Source organism: Taeniopygia guttata, chromosome 2, assembly GCF_048771995.1.
Source record: "Taeniopygia guttata chromosome 2, bTaeGut7.mat, whole genome shotgun sequence".
Classification (NCBI taxonomy): Eukaryota; Metazoa; Chordata; class Aves; order Passeriformes; family Estrildidae; genus Taeniopygia; species Taeniopygia guttata.
The window spans coordinates 19,858,153-19,879,490 of record NC_133026.1 but is presented as its reverse complement, the minus strand read 5'-3'; the positions used below and the strand labels follow the sequence as shown (position 1 = coordinate 19,879,490).

The following is a 21,338-nucleotide window of genomic DNA, read 5'->3' as shown; positions in this document are numbered from 1 at the left end:
TCTTTACAGGTATTATGGCACTTGTGCATTCCAATCAGCATACTTTAGTTACAGAGATATATCTTGTCTTATTTCTGCTCACCGGGGCTAACAGGGCAAATCAGAGTTAAGCATGGTGGGATGTGCATTCCCCTGACTTGATTTTGTGAATTTGTGGGTGACAAAATCTCCACACCTGCTGGCATCGGTCACTTGTTACACGCTGCCACTTGGGAATTTTATTTTTCAACCCACTATTCCTATTAAAGGAATGCCATACTAACCCGAGTGCCAGATTTATTTTGTCTAGTTCTCACCATTATTTGCCTTCCAGATTTTGTGATTAATTTATCTTTTTCCTACTAGCACTGCATCCCTGGGTTTGGGGCATCTGAAGTATTTAAGCTACTTCACTAAAACAATTTTCCCGATTTCATGTGATGCTAGGCTGAATGAAACAAGTTGATTCAACATTTTCTCACAAGATTAGCTCTTTTTATTGTTTGGATTTCCAAATCCCCCTCCTCCATGTGAAGATCCTTTAAAGGTGTAGCCAGAACCACTGTGATTTGGTGAAACATTGAAACATGGTGAAAGGCGTTACTAAAACATCCTTGATACAAGAGACAGAACTCGGTGCACTGATTTGCAATCACTTTGATGCAAAATCAATTGAAATTTGAATTTCTTGACTGGTTTTCACATATGATGTACAAACTTTTCATACATTTTATAAACATTTGTCAACTCCTGAGCAAATACAGGTCTTTGTGGATTTTGGTCATTTAGTAATTCTACCCTGTTTTCCTGTTGTTTTCTTATCTAATATATTTTCAAACCACTGAGCAATAAATCCAATCAGTAAGTTAATGATATACAGTTGACTTTCATAGCCTGCGCCAATACTTTTTAGTCATAAAACGTTATATTCAGTTAAATATTATCCTAAGACACAGCAGATTGAAAGTCACTGCTTTGCAGAAGCAGTGACTTCCTGTAAGCTGCAGATTAAGAAACTGAGGTTCTAAAAACATCTCCCAGAGAGAAGTGTGTACACATACCTTGGTAAAAGGCGCTTCATGACCGATACTAGACGGTTTCAGTATTTTCCAAGTGAAGGCTTGGATAGTAACACAGCCCATGAACAGGCTCCTATCCGTCTGTGTGCTCTATTGCTTTGCTCAGGTGGACACTCAGCCATCCACAGCAAGTGGGTGCCAGCGTGGGGATGGTTCTTCTGCTCCACCTGGAGAAGTGTGCATCTCCACGGGCTGCTGTGGAGACAGCGGTGATGAGAAACAAGGTAAGTCTGCAGGGCCTTAGCAGACGTGTGATGCTGTTTGGTAACCAAACGGGACAGAAGAGAGAACTAGGGAGTATATTTTTATGTTAAAAAATGTTTGGGGGAATTCTTTTTTTGGTTTTTTTTACCCTCTTCATTTTTGAAAGAAAAGTTTATTCCAGGTTCAGTTTGATTTTACACACTTTTTTTCTTTTTCAACATTTGTGAAGTACAAGACTCTCGTGAATCTTCACATGGATATTACATCACAAAACAAGTGTTTCCTCATCCAAATTCAATGAAGATTCAGCAATTAATACTTTGTGGGAAACATGTTTGATAGAATTCAGATTTAATACAAAATACCTAGACCAAAGTATAAGCTACATTTTTTGGGGTTTTTTTGGGGGGTTTTTTGGTTTTTTGTTTGGTTTGGTTTTTTTTGTTTTTTTTTTTTTGTCTAGTCAAGGGTGGAACTTTCCTTGAATACATGAACTGATGAGCAACTGATTATCCTAGCTTAATCTTTGTCACATGCATTGGTTACAAATACAATTGGTGCTATTTCCTGTAGGGAATTGATCTAAGTGGTGAGAGAGAATTTTAACTGCTATTCTCTGAGTAAAATTGCATCAGAATTCCAGTATTTCTGGAATACTGTACTTCAAAATGCTGCTGCAAATTATTTCATGTCATGTTTTTAAGCCCAGCTGGAGATGAAGCACCACACAGTTGCTTGCTTGTGGTGTAATGAGAAGTGTAGTAAAACTTATGTGTTGAGATAAGAAGAGTTTATTAATTGAAACATAAATAAAGTAAAATAAAACAATGGTAAGGGTAATAGTGGTAAATAATAATAATTAAAAAAAAGTAAAAAATGCAATTAATGTACAGTACAGTTGCTTGTCACTCACTGACTGGTGCCAAACCTCTCCTTCCTGATCCCAGATCAGCTGTGCTTCCAGCTAACTCCCCCCAGTTTATATAGTGGACATGGCCCTTGCCAGCTATGCTCCCCCCTGCCCCAGTTTTGGTGGCTTTCTTTTATTTTTTTACAGAATTACAGAATATTCTGAGTTGGAAGGGACCCATAAGGATCACAGAGTCCAATGCTGAAGTGCATGGCCCGTATGCAGACCATACCTAGAGCCTTGGTCCTATTAGCACCAGGCTCTGGTCAGCTGAGCCAGCTCTGCAAACTTTTCACTGGCACAGCATCAGGAAAAGGGAAAAAAATAAGTCCTTGCCATAGGATATATATGACTTAGCAAAAAACCAGAACATCAGCATGTTATAGACACCACTGTGATTCTGAATCCACTGTAACAGCTACTGAGAAGAAATTAACTATTCCCTAGCTGAAACCAGGAGAGATGTACAAGGTAATCCTTCTCCTTGAGGATTTCTTGTTCTGAGTCCAAAGAAGAGCTTGGATTTATCAAAAATTTTAATTCTAACTAAAATGCTTATCTAAGTTCTCCTCCTTACTATACAAAAAAGTAAGCTACCATCTTTGTTGGAATTTAAAAATTTCACTTTAAATATTAAATGGATGGTCTTTAGATGAGCCTGTATCTATCTGTCCACAATGAAAACTACTAATTAGAGCATGTTAGCAATCACTGAATTCAGCTGAAATCTGCAAGAAAGAGCAGAAACTGGGTTCTCCAAATTACAATTGTGTGTCAAACCACATAAAGATTTTCTTCCTAAAACAGGACTCCCTGTTTTATCCAAAGAGGATGCAGAGATCTATTTGGAGCAGGAATCTAGAATCAGCTTTATGATACTTGCTTTTTATTTCTCTGCTAATAAGACAATTAATAAAGCTGTATTGGATATCAGTACATTTTTGTAAGTTTCCTGTGCTGTACAAAAATGTATTGAATGGCAGTGGCTGAAATGCCATTGAATTCCCTGACATGTCTAACACATCTCAGGTCAGCATACATTTTTATCACATGCCCAAGAGGTGGGTATGCTAAGTTCCACTGCATAGCCTTGAAATCTTCATTGTGCTTGGTCTTGGTTTCCCTGGAAAGGGCACTTACTCCAGGCAGCATTTTCTATTGTGATTGCAGAATATGGAAGAAGAGGTGCATTCTTCCATTATCTTTTATGGAGGCTTTTTACACTTGTCTGTTGAGGGAATGCAACTATAGACAAATTCTTATATGAAAGTAGAGAATTAAAGGTTTCTCCAAAGACTAGTATGAGCCTTTGGTCTCTGTAAAAACCCTAAATATGAAATTATTTTGTATTTCATGTGAACAAGCCAGAGGAGTAGAACTAGGCTTTGAGGGACAGGCTGCATGCTGGGGCTGCTTGGATAATGCTCTGGATTACTTCAGGAGATAAGTCAGCTGTCAGACATAAAGATACAGATCAGGGAGTCAAATTGAAGATTTGCCCTGCTGCCACTCTTTTCTGGGATTTGGGATTATTGCAAAATAATTTTTCTGCTTAGGTTTCAGCTCCTGGTCTCATGTTGGTGACAGGTGCCTGCTCTTTTCCCTGGGCTTTGCTCAGATTTAAAGAAGCTTCTGCAGTGAAAATATATAAAAAGTGGAATTCCAGTTTTTATTGTTCATTTGGTCTTCATACTGCAAAATATTTGCCAGGAAATGAATGATAACTAAATACTCTTAAATATATTTTCTCCCAGAATATCCTAAACTGAGATTTTATACACATGCACACTCGAAATAGAACCTTTAATTGTCATCTGTTCCTGTAAGACTTGGAATTTTTTCTTAAAAGTTATTTCAGATTCTTTTTTTGATCACAGGAAACACAGCAAAAATTATCTAATAAAACCCACACATTTCTTCCTTCTGAACTTTTCCTCTCTATGCAGTGACTTTTACCTTTGTAAATCTATCTTCCAGCAACTTTACTTTGGTTTGCCTTGAAGTTATATTTTTGAAAATGAATATTGCCTTGGAAAATAATGATTAATTTTTTTTTAATTTAAAATGGTACAATTCTTTGTATTTCATGCATATTATTTTGCAATTATCTTTTCAGGTATGAGAAAATTCTAGAAGAAATATTGAGTGTGATTTGGTGCATCTTATCTGCAATGCCAAGCAGATATATATACTTCAATAGTGTTAGTGCTTTTGATAATCCTCTGGCATGCCTTTTAGCCACTTAAAGATCTAAGGAATAAAAGCAGCAATAAAAAGTTGGTTGATGACTCAGCCAATGTGCACATTAACTTGAGTCTGGAATAATGAATTATTTCTGTTTTCCCCTCACCTTGTCATTAATTGTTGCAGTAAACTAACACGAATATGAAAGTAATGAAATTGACCATCATAGTGTGATTATCAATGCTGCAGTTGTTACTTTATTTAAAATGACCAGTGAATTATGATAATACAGACTAGACCAAAAGCATTAGCAGGGGCCTGGAGTGGGCACCAATTAGAGAGGGAGTTTGAAGGCACTGTAGCTCCTGTATCCAACCAGAATCCCAATTAGAAGGCAGGGTCTTAGCCAACTTCGTCTGCTCTGCAAGACAAAGGGCAGGGGAAATGAAAATTTCCACACACGATACAAAATGCATGTGCTGGCCACTCTGCTTGGGCTGGGGTTGCAATAAGTTTGTTCTTTACAGCTGCATCAAATTAGACTTCTTTTTAAATTAAATCCTTCCACTCCTACAAGAAGTATTTCAAGGAATGGGGCTGTCCAGCCTGTCAAGCACATCCAAGCACTTTCATTCAGCTTCGATGTGATGCATGAAGGGCTGTTTGACACCCATGCAAAAACCAACATCTCTCCCTCCAGCCCAGTAATTTATCTGGTCCCATACCTACCTCAAATTGCCTGAATGAACTCATACACCAAACTGGATTTGGTGCCAGAAAGGTGTTCTGCCTCCCTTTTCCAACCTATGCTGCTCTACAGGGGAATCTGGAAGGGGGAAAATGCTCCTTCCTCACTACATTTTGATGTGTACTGGAAGAAATAAGAAAGAGGAAGGGCAAGTGGGGACACTGTGCCATTCTGAGGATTCATTTTTTCTCTTGTTTGAATGATGCAGAATCAAAAATAAAACCAAACTTGCTCTCTGATTGCATCCTGGTGTTAATTCTTTGTTTTTCTGTGCAAGAACTCTGGACAAATTCTTCACCTTAGAGCTGCAGTGTATTTTAAGAATAATCTTTGTGTATAAACTATACTAGCTTGGAGATTTTCCTACAAGCAGGTGACTACAAATATATTTGTGATGAAAAGAGCACATAACATAGTAATAAAATATTAAATTGACAAGTTTGGACTTGGTTTGGTGGAGGAAGGACTTGGTTGTTTGTTTGGGGTCTTTTCCCCCATGTTCATTCTCAGTTGTCTTTCTTCCATTGTGCAGTTTCTCTTTGTCCATGATTTAAACATTCTGGTGTTTCTCACTTTTTTTCAGGGCCCTTTTCAGAGTGTTTCTGTGTGTTAACTATACAGCAAGTGATGGTGAAAAAATATCCTTTTGCTTCTGTTTTTTAGCTTTTAATTTTTTGTTTGTTTGCTTCAAATCAGGTTCCTCCTGGAACAACTGTGATTTTGAAACCAATCTATGCAAACTTCTTCCTGAATTCAATTTACAGCCTGGCTGGATAAGAAGAAATGGTCAGTCTGGGATGGGACCACCATACTTTGACCACAATGGGAATGAGAGTGGTAAGACTCCTCATGTTCTTTGGGGAAACCATGGGCGCTTACATATTATGTAGTTTTCTATTTACTTTACTTAAATTTTGCTAATTTCTTGATTGTTCAATTATATTCTTCCACATGTTTCCCGCGCATTTGTGTCTTTTGAGGTGATTTTGAGGTGTCTTTAAGGTGATCGCAATTAAAATAACACAGAATTCCAGGGAGTAAGGGGTGGAGGAAGACAGTATTCCAATAAGCAATTATTGTTATCATAGAGGTGCAAGTGATAAGTTTCAAAAGATGTGTTTACCTACCAAAATGATCTTTACTTGTTTTGGACATATTAAATGGAAAATTCAGTCTTGACAATTGCAAAGTTTAGAAAATTTGAGACATATTTTCATGTTTTCTTGGACTGGTAAATGCCTGGAGTGTGTGTATCTATCATCTGTGGCTAAGATTACTACTCCAAATATTTTGAGAGAAGAGGACGTTGTATTTGGAGATAGGATAAGCTTTGATAGTCTGTTTTTGAGCAGGCTTCTTCCTAAATCTTCTTACAATTCTATTTTACCTTGAAGAGTGTCTCTCAACTAAGTAATTTCTTTCCTCTGTCCTCAGACAAAATTTACCCTTTATACTTGTCCTATCGCCAAATAAATCCTGCTTTTCCTTCTGTGATACATACTGTAATACAATAGCTGTTTAGTTCTCTTCTCCATATTTTCTGTTATTCTCTTTCCCTTCACCTCCACCCACACCCTCTCATCCATCCTAGGCACAAGTAGTGCTTTGGAAGCCTTCATGCTGAGCACCTGAAAGCAAGCATGCAATGCTGGAACATGTACAAGTAGAGAATCCTAGGTGGGATGCAAGTATTGTTGTGATTAGCCCAGGTGCTTTACACCCTGTTCCCAAGCTGTGATGATCTGGGAGTGTGGAAATCTGCACTATTCTAAAGTAGCATCTTCTACACATTGCATAAGCCATCAAAAATATAGAAGTTCTAAATAACAATGAGTATAAATTGGTGTTTCAAGGGGAATGTATGGAAAACTTGCTTAGAAATTAGCACATTAAAATGAAACACTTTTTTTTTTTTTTTTTTTTTTTTTAAATTGAGGAAAACAGCAACCAAAACCCCCATTCTAGGTTTTCCTTCAAGCTCTCATTTCACAGTGGACAATTCTCATGATACTCTGCAATTAGGAAATTTTATATATCTCATATGCTTTTAGCAACTTCAGTTTTTGCTTGTGTGTATCTCAGAAGCACATCCTGCTGTGTGTGTTATGCTTCCAAAGATAAGATTGCTATTAAATAAGTGTTGATTTAGATCAATGTTGGCACAAAAATGTGAGCAGCTAGCAAACTTTTTTCATAAACACAAGCTTTTTCTCAAGTATGAAAGTTGTGAAATAATTTAAAATAATAAATCTTTTCTCATTAAGAAACACATTAAGAAAACCCCAAAAGTACCATGGAATACAAATATAGCAAACTCTTGGCTAGAATCAGAATAGGTTAGCCAGGCAACAGTCTTGCTGTACTTGGAAGTTTCTAGAATTTGTGCATGATTGGTAGTACACACCACATCAGGATGCAGCAAATGCCAGAAAGATACACAAAAAATCAATGAAAACTGGTAGGGAAGAGAAAATGTAACTTGTACAGACTGCCAAAGCCAGGCAAAGATTGAGAATCGTGAACTGAAGTGTTTGTTTCAGACGAAGCAAACTGTTCAGTCACCTGTATTGTTCACATTTACTTGTTTTGGCCCTTCAGTCACTGTTTATCTGCCAGGTCTGAATTGTGCTGTGGTAATGTTAATCTAAGTTACTTTATTCAGGTAGCAGGAAGCTCAAATACTTGTAGCTATTCAGCTTTCTGAGAGGCTGTGTACTCAGACTGGTGAACTGAATAGCTAAGGAGATTTAAATGCATTGTATTAATTTGCTTCTATTTTTCTACCTGGAGGATGTCTAAACTGCACTTTCATTTTCTAAATGGTGCTTCTAATTGCCTAGGAAATATTTATCTTCTTATGGATAAGAAGATAAAGCGAGTTGAGTTTTCCCACTGCTGGTGACTCAGTAGACTATGTAATCCATTTTATGTTGGTTCCTGTTTAAAACCCAGAAATGATTCTCTATCATAACAACTGAAGAGAGTATGCTCTATGGTAGTGTTAAAAGGAAGACTTCCTGCCATCAGGATAAAACACACACATTAGCAGAAAAGAAAAATTCCTTGGTAAATTTAACTCCTTTGAAGATTTGAAGATTTATGTAATCATTTACCAGAACCCAAAATATTTCCTTAGGTCTGTCTCTCATGATCTTTTTTTTTTTTTTTCACTGAAAAAGTAATTGAACAAAACGATGACAACCACTTTAAAAGATCCCACAGAAAAAGACACTATAGATGACACTATTCTCTATGCAGAGGTGTAATCTGAAATGACTATTCAAAGAATTTCTTAAAATTAGTATTTCTTCCCTATCTGTGTAAAACTTAAAATTCCTGTGGCAGATGAAAAACAAATTTTTTACTCTTAGACATATTCATCTTTAGAGAACTAAAAGAAAAAATTTCAAAATTTCATGGAAGCTAACATCCAACAGAACAGATTGGAGTCAGGGACAGGGCTCTGCAGAGACACCAAGCCATCTGTTGTGGATAGGAGCAATACCCTTGCAGCTGGCAGGCTCTGAAAGTGCTGCCTGAGCAGTCAGGAAAGGTATAAAACCTGGGGGCACATGGCCATTGCCCTGGTAGCAGGCTGCAAAATGCTCCTCTGTGGGGGACTGCTCAGCTGGCTCCTGCCCTGAGCGGGCTGGTGGTGCTTCATCAGGGGCTTTCCAGTTCCACACAAGGATGAGAGGTCAAGGTGGGTAGTTAAATAAATTAAGTAGTTAGATGTTTTGATCTATCCTCTGATATTTGGTGAATGCATTAATCTTTAGTTTTAGGAATTTTTTTCCTCTAGTCCTGCTTGGCCTTTTTTCTCCTTTATCTTACTCCTTTCATTAGCATGTTAATGTCAGAGGACAGCAAGTTACTTGACATTGTTTGGAGTTTGGGAAGAGGAAGAGAAAGGAAGAAAAAGAATTAAAAACAGATTGAGTATTTTTCTATTCTTTATTTTTTGTCTTGTATCCTTAGCACCAAATATCTCTAAAATCTTTATGTTCAGGAAGACCTAAATTTTGACTTGCCGTGTTTGATATCCTAAAATAGGGTGGTTGCCTTCCATCTGTTATAAGATCTGAAACAATGTTATCAGGAAGAGACATGATCAGTCAAAGGGCATGGCAACAACCATAGTTCACTGACTCCTCTTGAGCTGTTACACTTTCAAGGGAAGCAAGGACTTGTTTTGTAAATGAAAAATAATGGTATCTTTAATGGTAGCTTTGAAGTTACAAAGACAACTTTTTATATTGGGAATATACAAAGATACCACGTCTTTCAAGGCAATTTTCTGAGCAGACCGAGCCCAGACACCACCAGTTTTCAGCCTATAAAAACACCAAAGTCTTCTCTCTCATGTTCCACCACCTCCTCAAAGACCTGAACTATCATGACAAATGTGTATTGTTTACAGCAGTTGGATGTTTGGGCATGAAATAAGTTACGTACTCAATCACTGGAGCTTAAAGTCTTTGAATCAGCTTTTTGATTTAGTCTCACTTTGTCCCAAAATGTTGAGTATTCAAGATATCACCACATGAAATGTTTTGGAATCCTGCTTAAAATTTTAGCTGGAACGTGGAGCAATGCCATGACAATATTGAACATGGAAAAAAGCTTGGATCACAATAGCTACAAGTGCTATTAGTCTTTTCTGGGGAAACAATCCCAGTTGGCTTTTTAGTTATTAATTTATACCTGTGCATATTGCTCTCCTTGTTTTATTGGTTTTTTTTCCCAGGCTTCTAAGTTTTCTATTTTTGTTCCTTTTAATAGCTTATTTCCTCTCATTGTCCTCTGAAATGCAATCCTCTTCTGCAGTTTTAAGGACAAGCGTTTTCCTTCCAACTGATGAAGAACACCTTTGCCAGGTATTTTGATGCACATTCTTTGTATTACACTGTTTACCATTGTTTCCCTGAAATAATCAACCTTCTTCTTTTTCCCAGATTAGATTCCATTATTGGGTCAGTCAAATGAGCAAAACATTAATGGTGGGGCTTCAAAAGCTCTCTGAAGATACTGTTACAAACATTTGGCAAGTTTCAGGAGAACTACGAAATCAGTGGAACATAAATACCATTACAATCAATAGCACCGAAAAGTTTGAGGTTAGTAAATTGAGGTTACTGTAAAGGATGCTTCTTAAATGGTTTATAAATTGTGGGTCTTTTTAACAGGTCAGCATTAAATATTTTGTAATTGAAAAGAAGACATTATCATGAGGTAAATGAGAAAAAAGCCATTTTGAAGATCATAGTTTGCATTAACAAATACAGTTTGTTCTTAACTCTTAATGGTGTTAAAACTGACACTAAACTTTGCATATACCGTGCATGTGTCTTAAATAAAACTGTCTCATTGATCCATAAATTATCTACCATCTCATAAAGGTGATATACTTGTGACTTAACTTTTAATACATTCTTCTCTTAGCCTCAGTCTAATTGGACTGATAAACTCAAGGTTTTATTTATATAGGAAACTGCATTTTGTATTATGAGATACTGTTTTATAGGGGTACTGCAGGTGACAAACACTGTACTTAACTATTACTTGTAGCTTTGAGCCTGACACAGAACACATGCAAATGGTTTAATTTTGCTCAAAGCTACTGAAAAGCAATGCAAATATCATATATTATTTAAATGTTTTTGCATGTGCATTTATAAAAAGCATTAGCACAGTAAATGTAACTTAGGGCTATAATATTGTGGGTGATGTACACTCACTGCTATGCATAGTACTGGAGAGAAAGTTGGGAGCAGAGAAGAAAATGAGAGGCCTTTCCTGCTACTGCAGTTCCTGTGAAGTTGCTTAGTGTGCAAACCTGAAGGCATGGCAGCACAACCTCGTTTCCATAAATCAAATGAGTAACAATATTACTTGGCTTCCATATTGTGCTAAAGCATCCAACAGGATCTTGGTTTTTGAAGTAATACTGGCCTACTCAACTCTTCTGAGAATGTATATTGCGAAATACCTGTACCCAACTCAACACAAGTATCAACTTTTTTATTGGTCAATAACTCACCTCTACTTGATAAGGGTGTATGTATAGCAATCTGAGGTTGTATTGGAAGGGCTTACTTCTGGTGTCATTCTAGATTTATTTTTTCATCATTCATATTACTTGGCAAGTTGACTCAGTCTGGGAATGGTTAACATAATATGACATCTACTTCCTCTGAATTGCTAGGTCCAATCCCAATTAGATTATTGCTTGCAAACCTGGTTATCCTTTGGCCTCTATCAAGTGAACTGATGGGCAGAGTCCAGCTTTAAAGAGTCTGGTATCAAACTTACTGCAGTAATCATTACAATTGACTTAAGAAACACAGCTCAGCACCTCACAAAACCTAGAGTCTGAAGCCAAGCAAATTTTCTTCTGTTTGCACATTTTGCTCCAGTGACAACTTGCAAGATATCAATGTCATACAAATGAATACAATTCACTTACCCTTTTGCACTTGTTCTTTTATATGACAAGCCTACAGGGATACCTGTGACATTTTTCAAGATCAAGTTTTGATTATTAGTGTTTCTATGATAAAAAAAAATTATGGGAGACAAATAATTTTTCTTTGGATGTACAAATCACTTTGAAATAGGGTGGTTTAACATTTCTGTCAATTTTAAAAACACATTTGAAGTGAGATTTTAGTTAAAAGCTACCATTAATCCTCCACTGCTTATTTTCTTAGCTCATTTTGATTTTGAGTGTTTAACACTTATCTCTCTTCCTACTAAGAGTCTGGATTATATCTATGGGATATAGAATTTAGTTTGGCATTTAAAAATCTTCATTTTTTAGTGTTCTGAAATGCGGAGATTGCCAGTGGTTTAACTACTGGCAACAGGCAGAAAGCTTAGTATGTATGTTTTGGCCGAGTTTTGGAGAATTGTATCATGGTATTCTCTCCAAGCTACTTTTCCTCTGGTTTACTGAGAACAAATATCTGTCTCCCAGATTTCATTAATGCAAAGGGTTCTAGGCTTGGGGTTCATTTGTGGGTTTGTGCTCAATTCCTGTTTTACCTTGTGCTTTGCTGCTGCACTGCAATCTGCTCCTGTGGCTGTGTTGTGGAGTCAGCCCAGCTCATGTTTGATTCCACCTGCAGCCCCACTGCACCTTCCATACCACTAATGGAGCTGCAATGTTCAATTTGATCTGGTGCTCACAGATATTGCACAGATAAATATCATTGCAGTTATGAGCAAATAGTGCCATAAAGACTTTTTTTGTTACTGACTTGTGAGCTTAAAGAGCTCTAGACTTTGTGTGAGAAGGAAAACTGAATTGTTCCTTTCTGGAGAAAACCTGTGTGTGAGTCACTTTGGTTGTTATTGGACTGAACTTAGGGAAGTTCAGCTGGGTATCTGCACCAGATAAAGCCTGGATAATCTTTTCTAGACACAAGAGCAGCAGGAGGCATCTATTAATATTATCTTCTGGAAGAGGGGAAGTTGAGCAACTGTTCAAGAGTTTTGAGGAAGCACAGGTTCATACAGACTTTGTGTGCTCTGATGGAATATGAACTTGAAGCGGCCTCTGATTTTGCTCCAGCAAAGTGAGCTACTCCCTCTTTAGCATTGTCTAAATCACTTTTTCTCACTATATAAAAAAATCTGACTATGAAATCCCAGATGCAAGCTATAGGTAGATATGTATTTTAAATGAAGTTATTAACAACTAGATCTTGAGTTCAGAATGAAACATTACTGTGCAAAGGTAAAATATTTGTCAAACCATTGATATTAAATAATATTTCTGGTGTTTCTAATTTTAAAACAGTGCACTGTATTGTTTTAGGAACTTATCTGAAACCATGCCATGATAGAAACAAAAAGTAGGAATATGCTATTTGTCCTTGTTGTGATATCATGAAAGTAACCATTAACTGAACAGCAGCAGAATTCCAGAACTCAAAATACTGTTTTCTGAAACAGATCAAATGAGCACATTTCCATTTCCAAAATTCTGCATTTCATTCATATAAACATATTTTTGAATGTGGTATGGCTGCCATTTTTCTTGTGCAAGCCAACTGCAGGTTCAGTAAAACAAACAAAAGACAAAATATTACATCTCTCAAAAAAAAAACCCAAAAACAAACTTCCAATTCATACCATAATGGTCATATCATTGAATAAGTTGTGTCATCTTGTACAGTGAAAAACTCAGTTCTTTGTAATTTATAGATTTCCTGCATTAATCTGTTAAACTATGCATGATATTGTTGCTGAACTCTCAAGCTAGTGTTTGAAAAATTATTGGTAACACTCTGAATTCCTTCATAGGAGCTAGAATGTACCTCTAAGTAGATCGTACCTCCAAGACCCTAGAAAATCCTGGAACTGTTTCATCCCAAGATGTGGCTAGGGAATATTTTAAGGAAAGTTATTAATAAGATTGATTTGTTGAGTTGTTTTGATTAGTATGTTTTTGTTCTGTTTTCCCAGGACTGCAATTGATCAGTCAGTTGCCCTGTACACCACTGCAGAAAATGTGTAATAGTCTAGGCATTTACAAATGTGGATTGAAATCTGCCCTTAAGATGGAAAAGTAAAATATTTGTAACTTCTTGTGTATAGAAGACTGGTGGGGAAAGAAACCCCTCTGTTGTAACATTAGAGCAGAATAACTGTCAACCAAGTACTCCTCAAGGCTTTTTGCCTAAAAATGTGATTAAAGGCTTCTGAATAATGGGTTTTTTTGCTCTGACTTTTCGCCATGCTTTTGAGAAATTCTAAAATCAACCAGAAAATGTTCATATTTCTAGTCTCTGGTGGAATAATGGCTTGATAAAACATAAAATCCTTTGTGTTCTATTTTTTAACTGTCATGATCCTTGCTTAGATTTTAAGGCATTTTATTGTGATTTTCAGATCCTTCCATTAAATTCTACTTTAATCTTGAGTTAGATGATTGGATTACCTATCTGTGCTCAGGTAAAAAAAGCCACATTTGTGTCAAAAAGCCAGGATGATAGTCCTTCAAAATTGTTAAATGTGTGATTAGAGTTCTCATATTTCCATTAGATACTCCATGAACTTGACTGGCATATATTGTGTGCTTTTTTTGTTTTGTCTGTGACACTGACAAACTCTGTTTCTTGTTGATTTGTTGTTAATCTCTTTAGGTTATTTTTTCGGGGATGGTGGAGACCCAGGGACAAGGTGAAAGTGTTGCCATTGATGATATTACCTTTAGTGAAGGATGTTCTGTAGCACATGGTAAGAATACCTGTTTTTCAGGAGACAGGTCATTTTACATTGTCTTTTCCCTGGATTAAAAGAGAAAATACAATGGAATTGTTTTGCTTTTTTAACTCTTAAAATGTTTTCATTTGGCTCATTTTCATTTCCCTAAACAATCATCTGTCTTTTCACATCTAAACACAGTTACAAAGAAAGACAATAAATAGTTTAAGAAATCTGATACATTATAAATGTAGGGCTCCATGGATAAAAAAGATCTACTGGTTTTGGCTGAAGAATTGATGTGTTCAGCCAGCTCTGGCACAGCTTTGGAGCTGACTATGAAGATTCCCAAGGCACTCGTGTATTTCTAAATGCAAGAAGGTCCTGATCCTCAGCTCTGCAGTGGGGTTATGCTGTTCTGCTCTGCTGCATCCAAGAGCTGTAATGTCAGGCTGGTCATCTCTGCAGTCAGACCATCGCTGCATGTCAGAATTCTTCAGCAAAACATTTCCTATTTCCCTTTCCAACCCAATGTATTTTCATGGAAAAGGAGTGCTACCCATCCTAGCATAAATTAAGTTGCTTGCTGCTCTGTATTACACCAGAGTATTCCCCTCTGGCACCTCTGTCACATCCTCAGGTGAGTGCAGTTCTGATTCAAAGCACCTCCATTGTTTTTCTTTATTTTATTCTTGGCATGGGCACAGAGGGTTTAAACTTTAAACTTAACTTGAGATATTAAAAACAGTGACAAAGACCAAGCTAGGTTACATGGTTGGTTTTGCATTTACCATACTCCTAAATAATGCTCTCTAGATTTCCCTGTAGGAAAAAACTATTGAAAAGAGATGCACATGGGTATCAATATGTTAGAGTGCTAAGCAGTTTCAAGCAGATCACATTAAGAGCAAGTAACAAATCCTAATTTAATGATGCCAGCAGGCATATATATTTAGATTTCTATAATTCTAGAAACCTAGGTACTGCTTTAACCAGTTGCTGTGGGAGATCTGTTTGTAAAAATACACTGAGTTTTTTAACAAGGTTCTTCTAAAGCAAAAACAAATCAAACCAAAAGAACTCAGCTAAAAGATGAAACACTGTCTCAAAGAGATGGAAGAGGAAAAAAAAAAAAAAAAGAAACTGATGTATGTTTTCACCATATCTTATAAATCCAGGTGTTAAATTTACCTTTCATGGCAGCTGTTGAACTCCATGCTGTGGCTTACAGATTGAGCTGCTGCACTGTTAAGTGCCTCAGGTATAGTCTAATAAGAGCCAGTTCTTATCCTGTGTTTCCTCATTAGGAAAAGTCAGCTTCATTAGGTGACATCTAAATGGCTCACAGCAGCTAAAAAACAGGGTCAAAGAATCTTAATTTTCTCCCTGAAAGAGAAGTGTTACTACTGAACATTTTCCAATTATTAAAACAAAAGGTCAGTCTAACGGTTGGTTGAATTTGAAATATTTTTTTCTCTAGTCCTTATGGAATGTCTGGATAAGTAGGCGTTTAATGAAAACCACTTGAATTTCATTAAATCCCTAGTTAAAACTTGCATTTTTAATGTACTCTTCGTGATTTTTTATCCCGGTACAAATTCACAAAAGAGATGGCCTGGGCATTTCTATTCATTAGCATGGCTATGATTTTAGGGTTGTGAGTAAAATATCTTAAATTTTTGTGCTTTCAGGAGTTTCTTGATGCAAACTGTGATGGTTAAATATAAAAGTAATTTCATTATGCTTTCGGTTCTTTCTTCCCTTTCATCCCTCCCTGTCTCCCAAACTGTCCCACTTCAGTCTCTTGTCCAGTTCTGCTGAAAGACAAAACTTCATGCTTTAAAAAAAAAGTGCAAGTAAAACCCTATCTTCAGTATAGCAATTTAAGATACTCTACAGTTTGTAGTTTCCCCAACAGCTGCCCAATAATTTGTTATCGCTCAAAACACCCACAGCTCTTTATCATATATTTGAGTATAGGCTGCAGGAAAAAAAAAAAACAAACAACTTTGTAAGATAGAAAATATGAAGTTATTTTCTGAAACACACAAAATGTAAAATTTCCTTTAATTATACCTTTAGTAGACCTTATGTTCAAAGGCTTAATATTCTTATCCAAGTGGCTGCTTTGCAGAATTCTCTCACAACTTCCAAAAAATTATATATGTGAAGAACCCCATTAAGACTGTTCTTCTGATCTCTATATGGAGATGAAAGAAAAGAGCCCCAAGGCATGAAAATGGAGTGCTATAAAGTAGAATGAGGTTTTTGTCCTCCTTAAGTCACTTGTAATGCAAAAGTGACAAAGCTCACTGCAGAGTTATGGGTTTTTTTCCAGGGAAACTGAAGTTATTATTTATGTACTACTTGTAATGTATAAATTTTGACAAAAATCCAATATGAATACTTCAACTGACAAAATCTTTAAGTTAATTCCTTTGTTAATTCTAATTCTGCAAAGACGCAGCCTTTAATATTACAGAAAGCAGGTATTTGAGATGAGCTGCTACAGGGATGGGAGTCAGAAAATCCAAAATACTAATTTTGTCTGATGTGCTGTGGCATTAAGAGCTAGAAAATGGGTATTTTGATAAAACAAAACAACCTTAAAAATATATAAAACTAAATTAAAGAAAAAACTCCACAGAATGACTCAAAATGTTTTGTATCAATACTTCAAAAGTGTTAAAACATGATCTTGATTCCTTTTGAATGAATTTTCAAATTTTTTTTGCATGCTGAAATTTGACAAAATCCATCCTTTTCCAGACCCTTGTAGAATTTTGCATTTTTCATAGGAAACAAGTTTTTGACAAGCACTTTCTTGGATAATACACATGGTTTGAAAACAGTGCACTCTTATTCAGCCCTGGAACAGGGAATAAATGAAAGGTTTGCAGCACTGCCTGGACAGCCCATTTCACTGAGGTGTCAGTAATGTGAATAATACTCTGTCTTTCAGATGAAGGAGACAGTAACATCTAGGTAAACTAACCTGAAACTGTTTTCTCCTTATAGCTAAAAATCTCTGTGTTTCCTCCGAGATATCCTGACTGCTATTTAATAATGTGTCTTAAGCAGGAGATTACCTTTCCCCTGCAATAACATTAAGAAGTGGAACGTCATTGTCATAGTGCAATCCTGCTTAAAATCTTGGCCATTGCTGAAGGCAGCTAGATTAGTCAAGCATGCTGTGCCCTTAAAAAGCTCTCGAAAACATGTGGTGATGCATTCAGAACCTTTCTGTCTCTAGAAAGTGGTATTATATTATAAGCATTGTGGAGATGCTGCTGAGTTCAACCTCAGTTAAAAGTGATTTTTCTGTAGCTATCACCTAGAAAAGTAAATAGGTATTTAAAACATGTCAGTTTTTATGTTACCTGGCAACTCTCTCAGTGGAATTGAATTAATGAAGGTTGTGATGACTGGCTAACATAAATAGCACTCCATTGCTTTGAAAGAAGCCTCTGTCTGGAGGGAATGATTTCTTAGAATATTTAAAGATGGCAGGCTGAAATACAGGGCAGCAATAAGGGATGCACAGGGCTTTTGAAGTAACCTTTTGAAGAAGAAGAAATGTTGCCAAGGAGTTTAATAAGCATAGTTTTCTAACAGGAAATAGTCTCATAAAGAATGACTTTTTAAGAAATGATTGGTTTTTCTTGTCTTTTAGTACCACAGATTTCCATTTTTGAGCTTGGTGTGTGTGAGTGGCACTCAGACCAGCCAGCTGAGCCTGCTCAGGGGGCACGGCTGCAAACTGGGCACAAGATTGCCTCCTGTTCCTTCCTGGAGGATTCCAGCAAGGATACTGAAGGTGGGGATTTAATTTAACTCAAAATTACTAGTTGTCATGAAGAATATAGTGCTTTTTATGGAAAGATGGTGCCTCAATGCCAAACCAGAACAAAACTACAAAAAATACTTGTATGTATTTTGTACTTAACTTAGGTTTTGTTTTGGCTGTTTAATAAGGACATCATGAGCACTCCTTCTGATAAGACATAAAATATTTTAGTGTAAGAATTAATGATTTATTTTCAGGTATTCATTAAATATTTTAACATTAGAATTGTAATATAAACTAATAGCTGATTTATTCTCCAGTTTATTCTTTGTATGAGATCTGTGCAAGAATTTGGTGAAATTAAATCAAATTCATCTATGCCCCCATATGTGTGTTTTTCTCTTTTGTTTTGATTTTGGTACTTGGCAGTTTGACTTTGTACTCTGCTTGAGCATACAGTCTGGAACTTCATTTCATAACTTTTACTGGGGCAAATGTAAATAAACAATTATTCTAGAAAACAGTGCCCTACCATTAAAATCAATAAAATTACTCCAGATGCAATTTTAAGTAAGGAGCATCACTTGTTTTTGAAGTCACTGTGTAGTATGTCTCTATGGGTTTATGGGAAAGGTTTTTGAAGCTTAATGATGTAAATCTCTAAGTGTTCTATTGTGAGATGGAATTATCTTGCCTGCTAAGTGTTTGCCTTGTGTACTGAGACTGCCTTCAGAGGGGTCAAGTGCTGCTAGTTGTATTAAAGTAGTTTGTGATGCAGCTTTGAAGAAATTATATTATGGAGATTACTGCTTGAACTTTGAACCCACAGAAATGGAGCACATCTCATAGATAGAATCTGAATGCATGTTAGATATTGTTTGTATTAAAAAAAAAATTTAAAAGATACTTTAGAATTAATTTCAAATATCTGTAAGTCAAATTATCGCTGAATAGCAAGGACAAATGCCTGAGTGTACACACTATGTTAAAAGTAATTTTTGCAGGTACGCATAATGAAGAGCATAGTGTAAAGCAGATTATTTTCCCCTTAAATGTGCAGAGTCATATCATCTTCCAATTTCCACTGGTGTATCTAACAAACAAGAGACTTATCATTTGATTTTATTTGAAAAACCTCCCATAAAGTAATTGTATCTTAACATGACATCTTAAGGACTAGTAAAAGGTATGGATTTCCCTTTTAAGGCAATATTGAGAACACAAAAATATTGAAATTCTGTAAGGATTTTTACAGGAATGTATTACAAGCACTTTCTATGGAAAGAGAATATATTTGGAAATATTTCCTGCATAGGTGCTTGCTTGGGCATCATTGTATGGATATGCACAGGCAGCTGAGTAGGCTGAATTTCCCCAACTGCTTAGAGAAATTCCCTGTGCAGTCATAAAGAAAAATGAAAATGTGTGAAAAAACAAGCATCAAAACAACATACAGAATTTAATTCATCATTAACATTGAAAAGCATTGAAAAATCTGAACTGTGATTGCTGACCTTTCAATACATTCAGTATTTCTGTTCATGCAGATGTGTTGAGACATAAATGAAGAGGCTGAATATAAAAAAATATTCTATAAACTAAAGACATGGTATGAAAACTGCAAAAATATGATGCTTGAGGGCTCACTTGCAATGCAAATAGAGCTTGACTAAGCTTTATATTCTGAGTTTGATCAAAGCTTTTACTTCTATAAATAGAAGAGAGGTAAGAAATAAAATTATAAAAAAGAGGTCTAAACAATTATATATATATATATATATATATATATATATATATATAAAGAAAAGATTTCTTACAGCCTTTGAATAATCTTCCCTTGCTTGTGTCCCTAAATTTAATAAAATACTTTCTGTCCTTGGAAGACCTTTTTTATTTGTTCCCTTATTGCTTTGCTTCTCTAGTTTTGTATTTTAGGCAATTTATCTATCATTTTTCCTATTAATTTCTCTAGCATCGAAAGTTCTTCCAGAGGTTTTCTATTCCCCTATAATACTGTTCAGAAAGTACTTTTTCCTTGTTTTGAGATAAGTTGTATTTAGATAAATAAACACAGAAACTGCAGACTTAAGACCTTTAATCAGTCATTGCTTATTATTTCAATAGTTGCTGCAGAAGGCAGCAAAGTATTCAGTGACTGAGGAGGCGGGGAAAGAGCTGATATATTTAGTAAAAAGTATTTAGCCTTTTTATTTCTGAAAACTAATAGACACTGTTGAGGGGATGGAGAACTCCTTTAGATCTTTGTAGGAATGCTTTTATAAGGGTCAGAAAGTCAAGAAGAGCACAAATTGCTTTTCTGCTTCAGGTAAAAAGACAATATGCTTCCAACATTTTGTTGCAGAAGTTCTGTCTGAGAAGACCTTGATTACATAGTGATGTGACTGCTTCCTGTAGCAATAATGCAGATGATAATTTTTCTTTTTTTTTTTTTTCTAAGCATTGCTGTAAAAAGCATATTTCCTTAAAACCACAGTGGGAAGAAAGCCCCGTTTCCACATATATTTGTCATTGGATATTGAATGGTTGTAAATGTAAGGAGGCTAAGCTGGGACTTCTTGCAGGTTTTAGCATGCAAAGTAAAAACTTTGAAATACTATTACTGATGTAATTTGTGGTTGCTGGGGCTATCTGTGAGTAAAATGAAGATATATATGTTTTTTTTTTTTTAATCTATTTAATAGGATATACATGACATCCAAGTCACATCATCAACATGATGATCAGATTTCATTCTTGCTGGAATGAAACTGTAATTACATGAGAGTAGTTCTTATTTTTAAGACTGAGGAAAAAAAATGTTTTATGAAGAAGTGACCTTTATTTCCTTTCCTTTTTTCTTCAGGCCATTTTGAATGGTTAGAAACTAATGACAAGGCATTATATGAAAGGGCCCATCTAAACAGCTCCATGTGTCATTGCTCCAGCAAGACTTGCCATTTTCAGTTTCACTACTCCATGGCAGATAGTAGTGTTCTCAAGATAGTACTGCTTATGAATCAGGTAAGTAGAAAAGTGTTCATTTCCAAAAGGTAAAGGTATGGCAGCCCAGGTGTTACCAGACAAAATGCAGGATACCCCTCCTGCTGCATGCCTGTCCCCTGAGTCAGCTTATGCAAAAAGTAACTTGGTTACTGGTTTTCCAGTAATTCCAATGGTCTGTGCACTTGCAAAACCTGGGTGTTCACCATCTCAGCTGTGAACTGATTTGATGGGTGA

The 21,338-nt window shown here is 36.1% G+C and overlaps 1 protein-coding gene across 1 annotated transcript in view; it reads left to right on the top strand.

Moving 5' to 3' along the window:
* Positions 1–949: 949 nt before the first annotated feature.
* Positions 950–21,338, top strand: part of MALRD1 (MAM and LDL receptor class A domain containing 1) — a 237,617-nt gene continuing 217,228 nt past the window's right edge. The window contains exons 1-7 of the mRNA XM_072925466.1: positions 950–1,282; positions 5,801–5,941; positions 9,887–9,981; positions 10,060–10,221; positions 14,254–14,347; positions 17,988–18,131; positions 20,965–21,122. Coding sequence (XP_072781567.1) covers positions 1,120–1,282; positions 5,801–5,941; positions 9,887–9,981; positions 10,060–10,221; positions 14,254–14,347; positions 17,988–18,131; positions 20,965–21,122 — 957 coding nt within the window. The 5' untranslated portion in view covers positions 950–1,119. The remainder of the gene's footprint in view (positions 1,283–5,800; positions 5,942–9,886; positions 9,982–10,059; positions 10,222–14,253; positions 14,348–17,987; positions 18,132–20,964; positions 21,123–21,338) is intronic.